This window comes from Solanum dulcamara, chromosome 4 (assembly GCF_947179165.1).
Source record: "Solanum dulcamara chromosome 4, daSolDulc1.2, whole genome shotgun sequence".
Taxonomy (NCBI): Eukaryota; Viridiplantae; Streptophyta; class Magnoliopsida; order Solanales; family Solanaceae; genus Solanum; species Solanum dulcamara.
Window position 1 is genome coordinate 81,758,406 of NC_077240.1, and position 22,476 is coordinate 81,780,881.

Consider the following 22,476-nt stretch of genomic DNA (forward strand, 5'->3'; position numbering starts at 1 on the left):
ATCTGAATTTGTGTGATCGATCATAAAGCAGAGAAAGCAGTATCATCAGAAATTTGTAAAATTCACAACAATATACATTTAACCATTCAATTCAACGGTTTACAACTTCCAACATGTCTGGGGATAAACATTTGAAATGGCATGAATAAAGAAGTTTTCAGAGTTTTCCAGTGGGAATTGGTTGAGGGGAACTGATATCTTACAAGCTGCAGAGAAATTATATAATCCAGAACCATGATACAACGGAACCAATTGCCAGACCCATCACCAAGAACAAAACGAGTAAGGTCCCAGCTATCTCTGCGTGTTGCAGTTGGACAGTTTTTGGACCCAACATCATTAACAAACTAGTCAGGTAGCCGTTAGTTAATCCCAGTAGACAGGTTAGTATTGTAACAGGAAGCTCCGTCCTAAAGAATTTAGGCCCATGTAAGCAACCATAGAATAGAGGCAAAAACAACAGCCTTGCAAAGCAGGCACTAATAGCAACCTTGGCATTATCAAGAAATAATAGAGGAGTCAGAGACTTCCCGACCAGATCAAACACATTGTAGCCAGTAATCAACAAGATCGGATACCAATCTGTCAGAAGTTGAGAATGCACGTCTTCTGTGATATATCCTGGAAATATAGACAAAGTGACAACATAAATGCTGAGGATACCAAACCCATACCATTTCACTGTCCCAACAATGTCCAAAGTTGATCTCCATAATTCCGGAGTTAAGTCACCCTTATCCTCTTTCTCCTCATTCACTGCCTGAGTTTTAAGATCATTGTAGTACTTAATTACTGGAAGCCTATGTGCCACATTGTAAAAGACTACGCACAAAATCATCACCACAATGCTGAATATGAAATAAAGGTTTGCACTCTTTCTCAGCCCTTGAGCATCTTGTGGATATACAGCTTTGGTTAAAATTCTTAGCAACGAAACAAGGACACCTGCAACATAGAAGAAGAGTCTTAAGATTGTTACATCCCAACTGTCTTGATCTTAATGTGCTGATTGGACCAAAAAGAGAGGGAGAACAAATGTTAGAAGCCAATAGATTTGGAGCAGTTATAATTAGAATGTTCTTTTCTAGATTCATTCTAATGTGTTTAAGGTTAATAGCACAAAAAATGCCAATATGTCACAATTAGAAGTTTTTCGGGGTGTCAAGTGCAAGACCAAAGCCCAGTAACATGTCAAGGGAAAGACCAACACCCAGCCACACTAGGCTGCATGGAATGCCATACTCTTATTTCTACTGTTATAATTAGGAATCTCGGTATTTAGATCTCTCCTTGTTTAATTATTTGCATTAATAACTATAGTTTCCACTTACTTTTTTTCTCTAATTGCCTAAACTTCTATACAAGGAGCTTCCTGTGTATTGTTTACAACCAAACTGCAATATAATGTTTTTTCTTATTTTCTCTCTTTACGTATGGTATCAGCATCACTTGTTACAACGTAGTAGTTTAGCAGTGGGAAGCCTTATGCGGCATGCATTTAAATTATTTCTATTTCCCCTCATAATTTTACTAGGCTGGCCTCTTTCTTGTGACCGTTCGACATCATCGTCCACTGTTCTCTCATGTTTCTCTAGGGATTTATCTGATAGTCTATCAGTTGACCTATCAAGTTGGCACTCCAAACAAACCTGTCAATCTAGTTGTATGTACATGTCAAAAATCAAGCTAACGGTTTATATTTGTCAAGTTAGTGTTATGTCGCCATCTAGCAACACTGTCCATTCAGCATCATATCACCATCCAATGATCTGTCACTATCCAGTTTTCTCTACATCATCATCCAACAACACATCACTATCAAATCAGTGCCACTTCACTATCTATACTGTAGTCACACACCACCAAAATCAGCTGTCATATCATTGTCCCACCATCACATTCACCGCCTGTCATCAACAGAAACTTCTTTTGGCTTAATTGATTTGACTATCAGTTTTATAATTTGTAAAATCATATTGCTCCAGTAGCTTGAGTGTGAGAAGGGGTACGTTGAAAGTCAAGAGAATTAGTGCAGTTATATGTTAGAATGCTCTAGATTCATGGTATGTGCTTATATTAATACTGATTATTCCTAATTCTGTCATAATTAAGAATCTCGAATGTAAGTAGCTTCTCTTATTTAATGACGTTTCTTATTTCTGGTAGTCCAAACTTCCTTAATCTAGTACCTAAGCACCTATATAAGGAAAGTCTTGCATGTTCTTCATAGCCAATTGTATTCTCTATTTTTATGACATACTAAAAATTTGATAGTTGAACACACAAGCCACTGCAATGAAATATCTTCTAGTGTGACATTGCTAAAAGAAGGACACAGAGATGCCCACCAAGAAATAACATTTGCTGGACAATAGATAGCATCATGTTTTTGTTTCATTGGATACCATCTTCCATCATGAAGAGCAGCAAAATATATTCAACAACTAAATGGTTAAAGCAAATTTTCCTTTACAAAGTCATGAAAAGAATTTGATCTATCGACCACCTTGACAACAAATGGTATCAGATCATTGAGACAGATTACACGGGCCTGATAGAACACTTCATCTGCTAAAGAGTCTGAATTATTGACTAGGTTTGACTTATATTTAACTAGCTACACTACAGCTTTAACTAAATCTCAATCTCGGGTGAAGTTAATATGGGACTATGAGATGTCAATTCAATTGAATTATCTTATTCCAGTGGCAAATGAGTGAATAGAGATCATCTGCAACAATTAGAAATACAAGTTGCTGACAGTTTTAGCAGATAGCAATATTCAGGGAGAAGAAGATGTTGAAGTTCCCCAAATTCTGAACGATTGAGGAAACAAAGTTCATTAGCAATACTAGTGATGACATCACGTTGACTCATGGGCAGATGTTTTCCCTGAACAACTGTTTGAATATCTAGTGCAGCTTTAACATGAACAACATAATACGCAGTGTAATCCCACAAATTTGGTCTAAGGAGGGTATGGCATACTCAGACCTTACTCCATAGATTGTTTCCAACAGACCCTCGGCTCTTTAGATATATTAGGAACATGTTACAAGAATATTATGACAGCATAATAGCAACAATACATATTCTAGATGAAATTGGGGTGCATCAACTATAACTTAAATATCAAATAAGCCTCAATCCCAAAATAAACTTAGATCACTATATGAATCATCAGTCAACTCAGGTCAATTTCATTCCCATACATAGTAAAGTCTTTGTTGAAAAATTAAACAAATCATTGATCAGATGCTATTATCATCAACATCAGACTCAAATTAACCACAAAAAAAGCCAATCTAGGTCAAATACTGAAAATCAAAGAGCAAAACGAGGAATATTCAATCACAAGCTAGACAAAGGAAACAGTAGTATACCGGACGCAGCAGTTCCAGCGACGGTAGCCTGCATATACCGATCCGGCAACTCTCCGGCAGCTCCAATAACTCCACCCTGAACCAGCGCATCAGCAATCCCACAAATTCCAACCAAACCAACAGTAACACCAAAACCACCATACATTCCAACTCTTCCATTCACATAAAACACATCCATCAACGGCACCGTAACAAGAGCAACCACAAATAAAAACAGTCCAACATTAATCCTCACAAAAGCACTAGTCTTATTAGCAAAAGCGACAATGAAGAGCAAGCAAATCAATCCGACGATCATGTAAACAATGGCGAAAATACGATCTACCATAACATCCGGATAAAGGTAAGTGAAGTAATCGACGGCGGTGATGAATGCGTTCCATGGGAGAAGATAACCGGCGCCGAGAGTAAAGTAGATTATGTAAGCTATGTGGAAAGAATCCTTTGGAATTTTAGGGTTTGAAGAAGGAGTTAACAGTGATGTCGATTCTGTATCGCCGCCGTTCACGGTGGTTGCACCCATCGCCGGTGTTTTTTTTTTCTATATTTTTTTTTGTTCTTTGCGGTGGATAAGATGAGTTGTGTTTACGTAGTGGTTACTGGGATCACATGTAAATTACATTTTATTTTATTTTTATGTATAATGATTAATTTCGTGTGATTTATGTTAATATTTTATTTTTATATAATAATTTTATTTTATTATTTACACTAGCTTTTTATATAATAACTCTATTTTGTATTATTTTTTTATATTTTTTAAAAAATTTATTATTCAAATTATTGATGTGTGATATTATGTAACGACAGAATGATACAATATATATTAATTAAAATAATATTGTACGATATGATATAACATAATATAATATAATACGAAATAATATGAAGCAAATACATAACAATTATCCAAACAGAGTATGGAAAACCAACTTTTCAAAATGATATTCTAACATTAATTTTCTCCTATAATATTTATCTAAATTATATAGAAATATTTTGAGACGATATATTTTGCTTATTTTTAAAAAATCTAGAAAATAAATACAAAAAATTCACTTATTTTTCAAAAAAATATATATAGTGTAAATAACTAAATGTGTGTTTTTTTCACACCTAATTAGTACTATATTAATAAATATAAGATATACATATATATATTATTTTAATTATAATTCAATGACATGATTTATACTTAAACTTTTAATTATTAAAATTAAATTATTTAATTTAATATAAAATTTAGTAGGTGTAAGTATTTATTTAGTGTCCCACGTGAGGAATGAGTGAGGAAAAAGACACCTTAATAAAATAAGGTTAGATATTTAACATAATGGAGGGGATGAAAGGCAATAATTTACAAGGAAAAGTATGACTTCAAAGCAAAGCTCCATGATGTTGACTTATCAATACCTTTTATTAAACACTTCGATTCATATTGTTTTTTAAAAAAAGATATATGTGTTTATATATGTTATTATTATGTAGATAAATTGATTTATATTTGTAAACTTTTTCTAATGGAGTTAAAATTTAAAAATTGATACTAAAAAAATTTAATTATTTGCGCAAATCGCCCATGTTCAAAGTTTTTGGTCATACGGTCCATTTTGAATTTAAACTACTAAATATAACTAGCATGACCAAGAAGATTATAATAGAGTAATAAATATTTTTTTAATTTTAATTAAAGACATTAAATTCGAGTTTATATATGAAATCATCTTGATTAAGAAATTATTTGTCCCTTCTAATCATACATATTTGAATTTAATTAAATTTAAATATGAATATCAAAAATCAGGAAAAAAAATTAATAGAAGATCCTCTAGATATTGACTAACATCTCTTCAATTCGTACACAAAGCATGATAATATATATATGTATATAATTTTTAAAAGATTTCGACTCAAATATCAATGTATATATTTAAAAAAATTAATATAAATATATTATTTGAATAAATTTTTAAGTTCGAATAATTCTGTAATTAAGCTTTTACGGTAAGAATGGTCACTTCCACACAAGAAATTAAGAAAAATATTATAGATTCGAATAAATTCTTTTGTCCAAAATTATTTATAGGAAAAATTATATAATTCTACCGTCCTAAATAATTAACAGAATTTTATGTTAAATTATTTACGTATTACGATACGACTTGAAATAAATACACTATGGTGTGCTGCACATGTGATTGCATGTGGCAATTTAAAAATCTAATTAATAGTCGTAAAATATTTGATCTGAATTTTCCAATTTTCCCATTACCTCTACATATTTTATATTTCTACAGTTTTTTTTTTTTTAATTTTATCTTAATTTAGCATAAAGTTTTAAAATAAAGAACTTTGTAGTCTTAAATTGTACATTATATCAAATATATCTACAATGTTATTTAATTTTGTAGACTTAAATATGTTATATGAAAAATTAGAATTACGAAATTGCTAAAAAAGAAAAAAAAAGATATCTTTTTAAAAAACAAACTAAAAAAAAAGTAGTACAAATAAATCGAAATGAAGCACTAGTTTTGTCCTGCTATAGAGGTAGATCTAGCATGTAATATACGAGTTTACAGGAATTCAATATTTTTTATTCAAATTTGATACGCATTTTTTAAAAAATTCACTCAGTACTATCATAAATATAATTTAGATAGCAAACCCCGTTATTATTGTATATGCAAAAATTCATAAATTTAAATTTTTTCTTCTAATTCACATATATTGAAACGCGTAGGGTGTTATTTTATTATTTAAATACCAAATAATAGAATTAAAATTTTCATTAAACAAGTTCAAATCATTAGTAAACATATAAAAAAATCAAGAATGTTCAACATTTATTATATATATAATAAAATATATTTTAACAATGAAAATAAACATTATAATTTTCTTTCTAAATAAATTCAGATACACCCCCTCGATCTTACCAAACTCCGTCCTACGATTACTATATATTATTCTACTAAGGAATCTTTTACTACTTGTAATATTAAAATCGTATCTTTCCTCTTCTTTGCTCCATTGAAGCACCAACTTTCTTCTTCTATTTTTTTTTCTCTAAGAAGATGGCTGATTTTGGGAACAATCTCTTAAAAAATATAATACGAACTAGTAAGTTTAGATCGATTAGTTTTATTTAATGTATATATATTATTATATATATATATATATATATATATATATATATTGATTTTTCTAAATATTTTACCGTTTACTTTTTATATTTTGAATTAATTCTATTTTTTAAATCGGGTCTTATGACAGTTGTTATGGCTCCAGTATATACTACAGCTGGTTATATTGCATACAGAACTGGACGTTGGTACATTTCCTCTTTTCTTTGATTTTGCTGGTTATATTTGCAGTTTATCGAGTACATGATTTAAATATTAAAAAAAGAAATTGGAGATCGAAAATTATAATGGAGGGTTAGAAGATAGTTGAGTATTATCTAGTTTCTTGATATATTTTTTTTTAAAAAAAATTATTGTCTTATATGTTTATGTTGTTATTGTTATAACTTAATTTGATCTTTATGTAATTATTAGTTGCTTTATTGGTCAAATAATGATAAAAATAACCTTATGTTTAGAAGTGAGTTCAAAATTGCTCATATTTTTAAATAAATTTTAATCCTTTTAAGTTTATTAGTATAAAAATATTTAACAAACTCTAACTGTGTTTGTAGAAGTATAGATTTTAGAATGACTAAATTGTGTAGCATTATAATTAGTGTGGAATGTTTTATTTGAGAATATTTAGGATGACTTTGTACTTCCATTTTCTTCCTAACATTTATATGCATTGCCTTATATTTTTCTTCTTACTTAGTTATTGTTGTTCTTATAATTTTCATAGATCTAAAGAGATCCGACATTGGGGAGGACAAAAGGGTTTTGATCAACCACCTAAATCGCGCCCCTTCTGGGCCTGGTGGTGATTGCTTATTTTCGGTAATATAATGCAAATCTATTTGCATCAAGATTTGAATTATCTAGATTCGAGTTCGAAATTTTATTACAATTTAGTGAATTTGTTGGATTTAAAATCTTTAATATATAGTTATTAACTGATTTTTAGTCAGCTAAACAAATTGAATTCACAAAAGTCTACATTGCGTATGCTACACCCACCCTAATGTGTTGTCCCAAATGAGATATTTTCCCTTCAACAAAGATTTGGAATTACTAACATTATTCAAGTTTTTCATTATTCAATTTCAATTATATACCTTACCATATGTGTTTTTCTCCTTATATGTCAATTATAATATTATTGTTGGCTGAAATTGTAATCAACAACAATATGCATTTTCATCTCATTTATTACTTAATCATGATAAAGTATATTAATTTGATGCAAACAATTTTTTACTAAACAAGATTGTTTTTTTTTCTGAAAATCTTTTTTCATTTACGAGGAAAGGGAAAGTCCGAAAACCCCTAACAAGGAAAAGAAAAAACCACTTAAATGAAAGAATTGATTGTATTTCGTCGTTCTTTTCACTATGCAATTACAATAACATTAATCCTAAAATACACACAACAATAAAGTAAAATAAAATAATAGACAACATACTGAGGAAATTGTATCATAGGATTACACAATTACCATCTTGCTTAGTATTCTTTTTGCTAGTTGTATTCTCTAGCTTGTCATTTGCCTCAATTTCTATATTTGCAATTGTAGCCACATTTTGTCCAATTGGAGTAGTTGATTCAACTATAATTGGGTCAACCCAAATCAAACTCTCCATATAAGAAGTCACATAAGGAACTCCAATTCCATTTGCCCAAATCCCAAAATCTTCAAATTCTTCATTTTCATGATCATACAAAAACACATTTTTGTTTATGTACACAATTGCCTCTGCACCATAATCCAACACTCTCAAGGGTATTATAGGCCCGGACAACTCTTCATCCATCCTTGTCACGTATAACTTCATCCACGACTCTTCTATTCCGTATTCTTTCATTAACCAAATCTCGATATTTAAAACACTATTATCGACCGATGAAGTCGATTTTGCACAAACGGAGAGTGATCCATGCAACGAGCTTATACAATTGGCTTCCCGTTCTGTAGGGTTCGGGAGCCAAAATTCATGAAACACTTCTTTCGCCACGTCGAATGAAACGATCGGTAACCTTCTTGGACGAATTTTTCCGTATTCGCGCTGCGTAAGCCAATGGATGCACCCATTGAAGAAAATCGTGTCCCCTCGGACGTAATAATACTGTGAAGGAAAACAATCCCCGATTTTTTTCCAGGAATCATGATTTAAACTATACACCTCAACTTCTGACCATTGTTTCTTTTCATTTTTTAATCTATTGTCAATGTAAGTAATTTTTACCATTTTGTGATCGCCACGACCATCGAAACCGAACCCGTAATTAGGCGCGTGCCTCTGACGTTCCGGGGAGAACCTTGAATTGGGCAACGCCCTATATTTCCTCATCGACGGGTTCCATAAATTGATTTCTTTTTTACCGTGTAAGAAGTTAGTGAGGAAACAAATTAGTCCGTTACACGAACCCACCAATTCATAGGTACATTGCTTTGTGTTTGTTACGGGGAAGCCCGGATGAATTAGCTCGTCGCACGGGCTTCCCGCGTAACACCACGATCGAAGCCCCTCGTTGGGATATAATTGGTACACAATTTGGAAAAGACGCAAATTCTTGCTAACGATATCCATTTTCGTTCGATGTGTGTCGATGAAAATTGGATCGTCGATTAGAGTACGCCATGATTTACAAACGGATCGAAATCGAACGAGAGGTTTCACGGGTAAATGCAATAAAATCTTGTTTATGATTTGATCTGTGTATAATGATTTCTCCATCTAAATTTGCCACCTTCATAAAAGATTTTTTTTATCGTTGTCCCTTAAAAGTTATGGAATAATATGTATTCAGATGGTTCCTTCAGATTTAATGTCTCTATCAAAAAAACAATTCTTCATCGGATCGATACTAATTTATATGGTAGAATTTTTGGGGGAAAGAAGAAGATTAGTTAGATTATTATGAAATTCACATATGTAAAAAAGATGTGTGAGAAGAATATTGGTTTTGCTGAATTTTAGCTTTCTTTTGTTGAGTTTTAAGATAAGTTTTGAGCAAAATGTTTCTTGTTGATAATACTAACAATTATGTGAGGCTATCAAATTAATTTCTTGTTGTATGACAAATGTAAGGGAGATAATATTTTCAACATGAAATTGGCGAATTCATAATTGTACCAACAAAAAAAACTTTTGGAGGAAAATAAGCATTATTATTTGAAAAGGCTGCAAAGGAATAATATGATTTAAACTGTTTTATTTTTAAATTGGGTTCGAGCTGTGGCAAGAGAGCGTTTTTTCTGTAAAAAAAATCCTATGCAAGAATTTAAATTAATTAGGTCAATAAGTTTCGAATATTCAAATAGTTATTATTTTTTAAGGATTTTAATATTTCTATTCATGCTAAAACAATCTCCCGCCTAGCCGCTCGAACCATATTCCTTTATAAACTTCATTGATATTTAACAACAACAATAACAACATACCCAATGCAATCCCAAATTAGGAATTTGAGGAAGATAGAATGTATGTAGATCTTATCCTACTTCGTGGAGATAGAAATAGTAGTGTTTTCAAAAGGCTCTCGACTCAAATAACCATATTAAAATAGTTCGAAAAGGAAAAATATAAAAACAAAGAGAACATAACAAATATAGAGGAAAACATTACAAAGCATTGAGAAAAAAAGGAATAGTAACAATAGTTTGATTATATACAAATTATACTTACTAAACTTTACATAAAAAATTAAATATAAGCTCACCATAAATGAAAATGAAGAGTGAAAGGAAACAAAAAATTGGTTGGCCAACCAACTAAAATGGGATCCTATGCATGACTTTTGACTAAATCCTCCCACAAAATTCTCCATTTTTCAACCACCACCACCTTCCCAAATGAACAAAAAAAAAAACACTAATAAGGAAATGGAAAAAACTACTAAAACCAAAATCTTTTTCCTTTGTTATGTAAAATTGCTTTGAGGGAAAGGAAAAAACATAAAAAGGTTTGAAATGAGAAATGGATACAATAAATCCATTGAAAGACCAACCTCATTCAATTCCCTTGAGGAAGTTATTGCTTTGGGCTTTGTATGCACTTCTTCCTATAATTACTATTTTTCACTTAATTGCCTATCCTTTTCCCCTCTCACTTTCTCAATCTAAACAATCATTAGCCATCACCACCTCTTCTTCAACTCCATCAAAAGGTACAATACATAAAATCAAAGGTATTTTTGTACATCTATATATGTTTTTCGGATTTATACTGACGATATCTATTAGTTGAAAATATGTTTTAATCCTGTGAGCATTTTTAAGATAGATCATATGCTTTGTATGAGTCATTTAGACTTTCATAGATTTATATGTGTAGAAGATATACAAAATGTGTAATAGTAACTTTTATTTGTATTTGTATTGTATTGATTTTAAGATAAGTTTATATAGGTCCTATGCTTTTTGAGAGTCGTTTATATATCTTTTCAGAGATTTACACATAAGAAAAGTTCTAGTATAGTGGTATACCGAGTTCAAAAATGTTTTAGGTCACAAGTCCAAATCTTAGGTTTTACATTACTATTATTTTTTTGAAACCTGGTATGAATTCTGGTTTCGCCACTATATATATATGTTTTTCCCATAATTGTATGCACTTATATTGATAATGTTTTACATCAAAAGCTCATCCTTTTTGTGCAGAAATAGGAAATGCTAGTGTAGAAATTTCATGTGACTATAGCAATGGCAATTGGGTTCACGACAAGTTAGGCCCTTTGTACACAAAATGTGACACTATCAAAGAGGGACAAAATTGCATAACACATGGAAGACCTGATAATGACTATCTTTATTGGAGATGGAAGCCAAAAAATTGTCAACTTCCAAGATTTGATCCAAAAAAATTTCTTCAACTATTTAAAAACAAGAATTTAGCATTTGTTGGTGATTCACTAGCTAGAAATCAATTGGAATCATTACTTTGTATGTTATCCACTTTTAGTCCTCACGACTTAGTTTTTAGTCATGGTGAGGAAAATAAGTTTAGGAAATGGTATTTTCCTTCACATAATGTGAATGTATCAATATATTGGTCACCTTTTCTTGTTAAAGGGGTTGAAAAATCAGACAAGACATACTATAACACACTGTTTTTGGACTCTGTTGATGAGAAATGGGCTATTGATTTAGGACAAATGGATTTGGTTGTGTTTTCATTTGGACATTGGTACTTGCATTCAGCTGTTTATTATTATGGTGACAAAGTGCTAGGTTGTCATTCTTGTTCTGGTTTGAATTACACTGAGGTTGGATTTTATGATGTTTATGGCAAGGCATTTGAGACAACTTTTAAGACAATAATTGATAGGAGGGGAGGCAAAAACAAAAATGCTGGAATACTTGATGTGATTGTGACAACATTTTCACCAGCACATTTTGAAGGTGAATGGGACAAGTATGGGGCATGTTCTAAGACAAAGCCTTATGATGCAAAGGAGAAAGAGAAGCTTGAATGGATGGACGCGGAGATGAGGGAAACATCGATAAAACAAGTGAACATTGCGAAAAAGGAAGCTGCTCATGGGAAGAACGTGAGGTTTGAGGTTGTGGATGTGACTAAGTTGGCGTATTTGAGACCGGATGGTCATCCGGGACCTTATATGCATCCTTTTCCATTTGCTAACAGGATTGAGGAACGCGTACAGAATGATTGTGTTCATTGGTGTTTGCCAGGGCCTATCGATACGTGGAACGAGATTTTGATGCAAATGATCAAGAAAATGGACAGCCCAATTTAGTGAAGAAAGTTTACTTTTACTAGTCACTATGTATGATGATTTTTTCAGATTCTTGTCCATTGGGGATTTTTTTTGTTCCCATGGAGAGCCAAAGAAAGAAATTCAGATTTGTGCCACGTAGGGTTCATAAAAGGAGAAATGCACGCTACCAAGAGTTTCTCCATTTCTGTGAGCTAAAACTCGAGATTTTTGGTTAAGAGTTGAGAGATCTCCTCTTATCCATTCCACTATATCCCTAGGTGGTTCGTGTAATTCTTTTTTTATTGCTTGGACAGAATAATGTGAAAGAATAGAAGATTTAGATTTTGAAGAAATGTAGAATCTAGAGATTTTCTTTATATTATGATTTGCTTGATATGGAACTTCCAGATTTGTAACTAATTCATGTCATTGTAACTATTAGTTGGTCACATTTTAATACCATCATGTTAAAGTTATACATTATTGTTTAAATTGTTAGACCAATCTAAATTTATCAAATTTTCAAACATAAGTGTCAAAAGTTTGGCATTATATGTCTAAACTTCACATAAAAATATATGAAGTTTGCTTGCTTCCAAACGTACTTGTAGTTAGACTTTGACAATCCAAACTTTATATATGTATATCTAAACTCCAGTCTCATGCGTGTGAAGTATGGTCGTTTAAAATCGAACAAAATTGATTAGTCGAATCGAAAAGAAGTTATTGATTTATCGATAATAGGTTATTGGTTCAATAATTTTGATAATGATTTAATTTTTTTTAATTATCGAATTATCGGTTCTTAATGATCTGAGGTTTTATCTTAAAGGGTACTGATAATCTACCATTCGGTAGATAAAGTCCTTGACTTAAGACTTAGTTTCATACTTTTGTTTCTGGATGTCTCAAACTCTCGATTATTCTACAATGTGTTAGTGTTTTTTTTTTCAAGATGCAATCTGTCAACTTATATGCATGATTCATTTAGTTTGTTATTTTGTTTCTCAGTGAATTTCAATGATTTTTTTTTTGTGTGTCAAAAGTATTAACGATTAAACCGATAATTAAATTGATAACGATTAAGAATAGATAAACCGATAAAATCAATATTTTAATAATTTTATAAGGCTTTAATATGTCTACGAATTGATAAGCCATAAAGTCAAACCCAATCGATACAAAGTTGTGAAGTTGATTTAAAGGGGCTAAAATTAGAAACTTTGGCTATGCCTTAAATGACTCCTAAAAGTGGGTATTTGTGCACTTCATACCCCTTTTCTTTCATAAAAATCCTCTTTTTTTTCTACAAACTCTCTTCGCACTTTGTTCTTCAAGCTGTCCAAGATTTGGCGCAATTTCATCAATTAATTGAAGGTAATGTCATTTTCATTTCTGCATATATATTAGCTAAACACAATGATTTTGAATTAAGTTACCCCATTTTTGTTGATTTTCCAAAATTAGGGTTCTAATTTTTGGTGTAGTATTTTGATTTTTCTTCATTTTAATGTTATTGAAGCTTCTAATCTTTGAACTGTTCATATATTTATGCAGCGAAGATTCTTGATTTGTCTGGAAACACAATAGGAGGAATTAATTTTAGCTTTTTTTTTTTACTCAAAGATTGGATTTTTAAGGCAAAAGGGAAGAAGAATCCAGTGTAACATTCTTAACTATACTAGTCTCGAGCTGGAATTAAAGTATTTTACTTTTTGTTCCGTAATAAGTGGCTCCAAAGTAAATAATTTTACGTACTGCGTCCGGCCTTCCCTGGAGCTTTAGTGCACGGGGCTTTCCTTTTTGTGTTCTTACTTTGGTAACGTTTCTTTTGAAAAGAGGGTCTATGATAAACAACATCTCTACCCACAAAGGTAGGGGTAAGTTGTGTGTATGTCCTACCTCCTGGACTTGCTTGTGGGTGATTACACTAGGGTTGTTGTTATGCTCAGCTCAACAATGGAGAGAAAAGGAATACTCCATCTGTTTCAATTTATTTGTTGGTTTTGACTTGACATAGAGTTGTAAGAAAAAAAAAGAAAACTATTGAATTTTGTGCTTTTAAACATGTATTGTGAAAGTTAGAATTATAGAGGATTCTTTTTGAAATGGACTATAAATGCACCGCATTCAATTGAGCCTTGTGGTCTGGCCCTTTTCTGGACCTCACACATAGGGGAGGTTTAATGCACTTGGCTGCCCTTTTTATGTTCTTGCTTCGATAATATGTTTTTTGATTCGAGTTGAGGGTCTATTGGAAACAACATCTCTACCTCACAAAGATAGGGGTAAAGTCTGCCAACATCCTACCCTCCCCAGAATCACTTGTTGGATTACACTAGGTTTGTTGTTGTTATGCTGCTCAACAATGGGAGAAAAGGAATACTCCCTCCGTTTCAATTTATTTGTATGGTTTTAACTTGACACGGAGTTTAAGATAGTAAAGAAGACTTTTGAGTTTTGTGGTTTTAAACTAAAGGTATATAGAATGTACCAAAAAATGCCATCTTGTGATTTTAAACATGTCATGTGGAAAGTTAGAACTAAGGAGTTGCTAAAAAAAGGAAAGAGGCATTCTTTTTGAAATGGACTAAATAGGAAAGTAAGATAAACAAATTGAAATTGAGGGAGTATATTGTCTGAAAATAGAACAGAACATGGAGTTGTTGTTGGCTGTGTTTTGTATGATTGAAGTCATTTTCTAGAATGATTGATTTTTCTAGTGATTGGGTACCAGAGAATGTTTTTCTTCAAAAAGGGAAACGAGTCTCCCGATCAAAAGTATTTTCCGTACAGCTAACGTAACTTTTAGCTTCATGTTTCGTGATCCAACTAACACTTGTTAACACATGTTTCATGTTACAAAATTTGGGGACGTTATGTATATACATGCATGCATGGTTCTGTTGAGTTAAAAAAATTAAAGAAAGTTTTTTTGTGTTTCTTACTTTTTAGTTTTACAGGAATGCGTCAAGTCTGAGGGAAGTCCCATGTAATGAATAGCTTGTTTCATGCATGTTCTCTTGCAATATTGACAAGCACGACATATCTGCCTTGAAGAGTTCAATTTCTGGAATTCTGGTGCTATCTTGGAGGATGAGCTTTTGCACATGCTTGAATTAGAAAGTTGATTTTGACTTGTTTCTGGACAGAATTAGCATCTAACAAGTGTAGTGGTGATAGTTCTCTTTCACGGAAGTTTGATCCTATTCCAATAATGAAGGAAGAGAGAGATGGTTTCTTTGTTGTTAAGAAAGGAGATCTTGTTGGAGTCTACAGAAACTTGGGTGATTGCCAGACTCAAGTCGGATCCTCGGTAACTATTGGAGGAATTTTAATCTGTAAATTGTGTGTATGCACACACACATGTGTGTGTGTGTGTTTATATATACACAAAGCTAGATATATGTATGCACAACTGTGAACTTTCTCCTTTTTTTGCCTTTGGTGGCTTGAACTCCCAATCTATTGGTTGGCACTGGAGTACTCTTGCCACTGGATCAACTTCGCTTGTCAATTTGTAGTCTAGATATATAGACAAATGCTACACCGCATTTATCTTATATGCTTTTTTTCCTGATGAATATATCAGTGTAGTCAAAGGCGCGCTTTAAGCGCGCTTATGCCCTGAAGCGAGGCTCAGAACGTGTTGAGCGCTTCGCCTCGCTTTATGTGCGCTTCAGTGTCGTCATCAAGGTTCTAAGACAAACTTTTCCTTGCCAATGAGCTTCTTCTTAAGAAGTGACACTAAACAATTGATATTTCACTTTATTATAATTTGTTTTCAATTTCTTCAGTCATATATTAGTCATGCATGTTTATAATTATTAGTCTTGGACTAAACATATATATTTGTATTTTTTTCTCCCTTTGCGCCTTTTTTCATTAAAGCCCACGCTTTATTTGCGTTTTGTGCTTAAAGCCCCAACGGACCTTAAGAGTTTTTTTGCGCTTTTCGCCTTTGATAACACTGGAATATATGCAGATTATCTCATTTCTTAGGTCGACTGGAAGCTGGTGCATAATTTCTCTGCATGTTTCAGTATTTCCCTAATGCTTTCCTTTTATCAATAAAACTATTTGGCACAAAAAGGAAAAATATTTGATTAGCTTCAGCTTGTTTTTTCTGAATCAATGATAAAGTTAGAGTAGTGTAGGAATTTCTCTTATGGAATAGGTGTGGTAAAGGCAATCCTGTTATCTATGTCCATCAATGGTTATATCAAACTTGCAGTGCGTTAATCGGTTTCCCCCCCGCCCATTGCTTTGACAGATATGTGATCCTCCCGTTAGTGTGTATAAGGGCTACTCCATGCCAAAGGACACAGAGGAATATCTTCTATCTTGTGGGCTTAAAAATGCACTTTATTCTATCAGAGCGGCAGATCTGACTGAAGGTCTCTTTGGGGCTCTAGTGCCATGCCCTTTTCAGGTAAGACATTTATTAAATTGTGCTCAAAAATTGTCTGTTTGTCTTTTATGATTGAAGTATTTCATCTCAGAACTTTTGGACAAAGGCAATCCTTGTTCACAGTGTCTTTTCCAGGATGACACACAAGACTTCCGAAAAAAAGAAAAGGAACAAAGAAGGATAGTGTTAAAATTTGTCTGTGTGATCTAAATTTTGACTTATGGATCATGTTGTGAGTTTGCTGTAAGACAAATCTGAACATGTGTGTTCCTTTCTAAAACTACTAGATTATTAATAACTCTCCCTTCCACTTATTATATACTTCACACCACCCAAGAAAGAATCCTAAACTAGAGGTAAAACCAAAAGTGAATAGATGGAATTCGGATGTATTGATTGCAATTCATCTTTAGAAGTAAAGCCATGATATCCCCATCTGATTTTGTCGCATTAAGACAAAAGTTGAAGTTGAGTGCTTGATTTCATTCGCAGAATTCGTGAAGTCCTGCCTTGATGTTTACATTAGGAGAATACTTTTAACTTTAAAACTCGACTTCTGCCTTTATGATATAGAAAGGATGAAGACTTATTACCTCAGTCCTCACAGATCCCTTATTAAGGAAAAGATTACAAATTTTGTGCTGATCCCTTACCATGTGAACAAATGATAAAGGAGAAAGTGTGCTTCTTTAAATTACATTATACATGGGACACATACCACATAGCTATTCTTCTACATAGTCAATATTATCAAAGATGATCTCTAAATGCAGCCGATTCAGTTATTTATTTTGTACTCAATATAAGTTAAATTTCCTATTTCCTTATTGATGTGAATACTCCTGTTTTCAGTATTACTTATAAAAATTGCTGAAAGATGCTTACGTCTCATCTTTTGAACCAGTCATTGTCATACAAATTTATCAGCACTAATTCTTTTGCAGCACCAATCTTCTTCCAAAAGTGGATCGTCTGAGCATACACCGAAGAAGAGGTCACAGGAAGCAATGTGGTCAGAATATGCGGTAAGTTAGGGCTATATTAGGTTATTGTGTAAGTCGGTCAGTGTTTGCAGCAGTTGCTTTTGAAGTATATCTCATTCTTCTTCTACAGTGAGAGCTAACTTAATGTGTCTACAGTTTTTGGTTATCTGACGAAGTGAGTGCATTCTTCTATTTGCACCTCTCTGGATATAGAAGCATGATTTATAACAGTAGGGGCTTGTTTGCTGAATTTCCTTAAGATGCCATAATAAATTGTCTTACAACATACACGAGAAAGCTACTTGTTCAGCTGGAAGACATTTTCCTTTACTAAAGTAGAGCTACTTGGAATTTGAAGACTTAATTCTAATCCACTGTGAGCGAACTATCACTATTTTTCTATTATGCCTGGGTAGCCCTTTTTTAAAGAAAATGGTTATGTAAGGAGATTAAAATTCTCCCATACGATTCCTGTTAATGAGTTAAATCTATTAAAACAGAATACTATTAGCTTGTTAATGGTTTCCGCAGCTGTTTTAGTAATATCTCGATATAGCCGTAGCAGTTGTAGTTGTTGAAAAGTCTCCGCAGCTATTTTATAGTTGTGTATAAATAAAACTAAAAATAAAAATAGGTCATAGTGGGCCATTTATAAGAACAGTAGATTGCCAACATGTTTCCTTAGTTTTGTGTTTTTCATTGGCTATTAGTGATAGCTTATGGGGCTTCGTTGGGCTGTTAATAGATCATACTAGCTCCTTACGAAATATTAAAAAATAAAAGTAGTATTTCCATAAAATAAAAATAGGTCATTCTGGGTGACTTATAAAAGAATGGGTTGCCACCAAGGTTTTGCAGCTGTTGTTATCTTTGCTTTTTTCTATTTCTTAATGAACTCATGTAAGGTATTGGACTTTATAAGATTTAACTTCATAACAAAAGACGATATAGTTCTGAGAATCTATTCATGGAGCCACATCCCTAGTAAATGTAGTTAGAGATCTGAAAATACTATTTCTAGTAAAAGGTGTCTTTCCCTGTTACAGATTGCAATAGATTATTTCTGATGAGAAACATTAATAATGTGGAAGGAAAAGCAAACAATAGATATCAGTATCCTGCCTGTTTAGAATTTCTCTCTCACAGAAAATTGACAAACATAGTTGTCATCTAGTTTATTACATGTCACCTGTGTATCAAGTATTTTTCATTAGATGACCGGATGATCCCAGTTTACCGCGTCAGTGTTTTGATAAAGCAGAAAGAAAGGTGAAAATGGAAAAGAAAAAACTGGTTTCTGACTTGAACTTTCCCCTAATTGCCTAACAGTTTCAAGGGCACTCTCAAATATGGATAAAAAGTTCCCTATTACTAGTCTGATGTTGGTAATAAAAATAATTAAGAGCTGTACTCTTCAACTTCTTCAGCTGCAGTCTAGGTTTAATAACTAGATGGGAAACCTTTTTTTCAAAACCATTGCATGGGATGAGTTTTCGGGAGTGCTGAGTATTTTAAATGAACTAAATGGATAACCTTTATCTTCTGTTTAATGGAGCTGAGGTCTGGATATTTGGTTGAGTAATTACTGTGTGCTTGCCTTAACACTGAAGAAAGACTTAATGTTTTCTGCGAAGTTTGCATTGAGCATTAATGGGGAACTATACCACCTTTTGGTTGATCGAAAGACATATTTAGGTTACTTAATGATATAGTTTGATGAGTTCTGACATCTTTTTGTGCGGGAAGAACGTAAAGTTGCTATTGTCAAACCATATTCTTTGTAATATTGTTGCTGTACTGCATTCTTCGACCTGACTCTTGAAGAGGTATATGATGTAAATTTTGGCTCAAAGTAGTACTGAATACTTACTCTAATGAAAAAAGTACTATTTACTTCCATTACCTACAAAAATGATATACTAGTTTCTTGTGTTCACACCCTGTACGATCTGTTTGGCTTGCCACACTTTGGAATCTATCTTGTTCATTGGCATGTTTATTTGCAGGATGCTGTTGGATCAGCTGTTACTTCAAATGATTCCCTAAGAAAGCATATCAAGTTAGAACCTCCTAAGGGTGACCAAGCTCTATCATCTGGTGTGAGTGGCTGTTAACACGATGGCTTCTTATGAAAATATCAAAAATGATTTCAGTATATCTGATTAACAAAATAAATTGTCTTTATACTTCATGGGAAGTCGGCGAAGCTAATCAATCTTAATTTAGCGAATTTATGATGAACTTACGACAACTATCAGGTTGAGTTCTTATTAATTCTCTTGAAGGTTTATGCTGTTGGATTGAAAGAAGCTGATCGTGGTTATCCTCAGCAGCGGTCTTGTACTCTTGAATTTGATGGTACTTCGAAAGGAAACCCAGGACAAGCTGGTGCAGGAGCTGTAGTACGAGCTGATGATGGAAGTTTGGTAATAGTTACTATTTTGGGTTTGTATTTCCTTTTCCTTATTCTTTGCCGCACTTATATTACAACTTTGCAATTAATAGATCTGTAGGCTACGTGAAGGTTTAGGAATAGCAACAACCAGTGTTGCTGAATATCGAGGCTTTATATTGGGTTTGAAATATGCACATAGCAAAGGGTTTACAAGTATTCGTGCTCAGGGTGACTCCAAACTTGTTTGTATGCAGGTCCGTTTTCCATATTATTTGTTTATTCTTGTATTTCTACCTTTTATTTCTTTGATATCACACTTCTCCTTTATGTCTCTGCACAATCAAAGTTGTAGCTGGAGTTGTACTCTTAGGAAAGTTTTACTTGTTCTTTTCAGCTTCAGCTAGATGGTTAGGATGATTATTTACATATTTTTAAGGTCAAGGAGGTCTGACAATGTTTTCAAATCGTTGACCCATTTCTCAAGTCCCTTCGACGCAGTTCCTTTTTTTCTATAGGATAAAGCTTTTTTGCAATGTACATGGCCTTTCTAGGATAAGGTAGTAACAAACTAAAAGTTAATTTTGTTCTAAAAGGTAACAATCTTATGATCTTTAGCCACTAGGGCTGTGTCAGTAGATATATTTACATATCACAAGAGTAAAGTATATCCTCATTCTTTCAAGGACTCTATTGTGTCTAACAGTGGATACAAATCATCTAGGAATTCTTCTTTACACCAAAAACGAAGTAAAATATTTTTCTTGATTTTCTGAGTAGGGATGTTTGGTAGGAGTAACAATTAATTTGCTGTCCAACAAAAGTTTCTCAGCTGAACGGTAACTTTGCTAAGTTTAATAATGGGTAAATCAGTTGTCCCCATCATCAATGTTTAGATTTACGTAGTTCAAAATGACCTGGTTTGTGTATTTCATGACAATGGGGAATTTAACAAATATTCCTAAACAAGTAACTGCTGCATGCTCTAGTGAGAATGTTATTCGTGTGGAGCCATACAGTAAATTGGCTGAGTTGGACCCAGAAAAGAGTGATCCCTTCTTTTGGGTAAAGATAGAGAAGGGAAAGGTAAAGAGCGGCAAATAGTTCTTGTCCGTGCAAGAAGATTCTCCTGGTTGGAAATATAATTAACATACATTTGGTTGCTCAATGAACTCTGTTTAGTCTTTGATAAGCTTAGTTATAACTCCGAGATGCTTTATTATATCTTCTAAAGTTTGTCTCATGACATTACTTTCCCATTCCAGAAAAAAAAAAGTTGGTCTCATGTCAAGTCGTTTGATCTTATTTTATGTTGGTTTCTTATTATTTTTTTCCCTTTATCTGCTTGTACTTTGATTCATTGAAGTTTATATACTTCCAAACAGATCCAGGGTCTGTGGAAAGTTAAAAATCAAAACATCTCTACGCTATTTCAGCAGGCAAAACAACTGAAGGATAGGTTTCTTTCTTTCCGCATCATTCATGTTCTTCGGGTAATTTAATAAACTCCTCTTAGTCATCTACCCTTGTAATCTTGGTTCATATGCTCGTCTCACTTAATCAATCACAAACTTAGTAGGCGTTTGGACATGCAATTTAGAATCATGATTTCAAATCAGCGTTTGGGCATGCGATTTAGGATCATGATTTCAAATCATGTCCAAACAGGGTCTTAGTCTGTAATAGCACCAAAACTGAATTAGAGCCCTCATCATGGTTAGGTTAGTTTCTTAGTTCTTACCTTGCTGATTTTCTGAGATGTAAAAGTTTTCCAATTCTCGTTTTCGTAGGAATCAAACTGTGATGCAGATCAGCAGGCGAACTTGGCTATTGAACTTCCTGGTTAGAGTTTAGTTTTTGTTCCAAAGCTTGGGGTTTGGTCATATTTGAATTTGAGTTGTCATCAATGTTTTATCCAACTTCATCTCTTAATGCAGATGGCCATGTCCAGGAGGAGATAGAGAAATGATAACTGGGCTGTAGACAACGACGACTCTTAACGTGGTGTTAACGAAGATCTCAACATGCTTACCACCGAGGTCTAGCGATTCACAGCATCCCGTTTTGCCTGTAAGTCAGTGGATAGCACAAGATGTTTTACATTGAAACTCGAAGATCGATGAGGGAACTGAGTTGATGCAAATCGTATCGAGCCATGACACGATAATTTATTCAACTTGTATTAGTATCGCAGTATGCGTTTAACAACATATTTCATGTTTGAGAAAATCAAGAAAAGAGTGTTAACAGATTGTAGTAATTTTAAGTACAATTAGTATTGTGACTACTTTATAGAGCAGGCAATTATTCGTCGACATGTCTGCTTTCAGTCGAGTATTTCTGGAAATTTAGTACTCTCCGTTCCGATTTGTTTTACTTTTGTTTTTAGTCTATTATATATTTGAAAATTATAAATCACAATAATTAACAATTTAAAATTTTTAAAAATCATATATAAAAT

General features: G+C 32.9%; 4 protein-coding genes and 1 long non-coding RNA gene across 9 annotated transcripts; 3 read left to right on the forward strand and 2 right to left on the reverse strand.

Moving 5' to 3' along the window:
• Positions 1-61: 61 nt before the first annotated feature.
• On the reverse strand, positions 62-3,994 carry LOC129887934 (equilibrative nucleotide transporter 1). The gene is made up of 2 exons (XM_055963189.1): positions 3,384-3,994; positions 62-945 (listed from the first exon to the last, which is right to left on the reverse strand). The coding sequence occupies exons 1-2, from the start codon at positions 3,904-3,906 to the stop codon at positions 218-220; spliced, it is 1,251 nt and encodes a 416-aa protein (XP_055819164.1). The 5' UTR covers positions 3,907-3,994; the 3' UTR covers positions 62-217.
• A 2,401-nt stretch (positions 3,995-6,395) lies between these two features.
• LOC129885224 (uncharacterized) lies at positions 6,396-7,591 on the forward strand. The gene is made up of 3 exons (XR_008766072.1): positions 6,396-6,506; positions 6,660-6,717; positions 7,254-7,591. It is a non-coding gene; the product is annotated as an uncharacterized LOC129885224 (long non-coding RNA).
• A 138-nt stretch (positions 7,592-7,729) lies between these two features.
• Positions 7,730-9,272, reverse strand: LOC129885226 (F-box/kelch-repeat protein At3g23880-like). Its single transcript, XM_055959425.1, has one exon. It carries the CDS (start codon positions 9,244-9,246, stop codon positions 7,987-7,989), a length of 1,260 nt encoding a protein of 419 aa, XP_055815400.1. The 5' UTR covers positions 9,247-9,272; the 3' UTR covers positions 7,730-7,986.
• A 943-nt stretch (positions 9,273-10,215) lies between these two features.
• On the forward strand, positions 10,216-12,688 carry LOC129885227 (xyloglucan O-acetyltransferase 1). Of its 2 annotated transcripts, none has more exons than XM_055959426.1 (2): positions 10,216-10,699; positions 11,172-12,688. In XM_055959426.1, exons 1-2 carry the CDS (start codon positions 10,489-10,491, stop codon positions 12,266-12,268), a joined length of 1,308 nt encoding a protein of 435 aa, XP_055815401.1. In that variant the 5' UTR covers positions 10,216-10,488; the 3' UTR covers positions 12,269-12,688. The 2 variants fall into 2 exon arrangements, with proteins under 2 accessions (XP_055815401.1, XP_055815402.1); XM_055959427.1 differs by having other exon boundaries at positions 10,216-10,678.
• An 809-nt stretch (positions 12,689-13,497) lies between these two features.
• Positions 13,498-22,384, forward strand: LOC129887937 (uncharacterized). 4 transcript variants are annotated; one of them, XM_055963194.1, is made up of 11 exons: positions 13,498-13,606; positions 13,787-13,892; positions 15,185-15,545; positions 16,503-16,661; positions 17,585-17,665; positions 19,630-19,722; positions 19,909-20,049; positions 20,129-20,272; positions 21,401-21,508; positions 21,806-21,857; positions 21,953-22,384. In XM_055963194.1, exons 3-11 carry the CDS (start codon positions 15,447-15,449, stop codon positions 21,982-21,984), a joined length of 909 nt encoding a protein of 302 aa, XP_055819169.1. In that variant the 5' UTR covers positions 13,498-13,606; positions 13,787-13,892; positions 15,185-15,446; the 3' UTR covers positions 21,985-22,384. The 4 variants fall into 4 exon arrangements, with proteins under 4 accessions (XP_055819169.1, XP_055819170.1, XP_055819167.1 ...); XM_055963195.1 differs by having other exon boundaries at positions 15,193-15,545; XM_055963192.1 differs by lacking the exon at positions 13,787-13,892 and having other exon boundaries at positions 13,502-13,606.
• Positions 22,385-22,476: the final 92 nt, after the last annotated feature.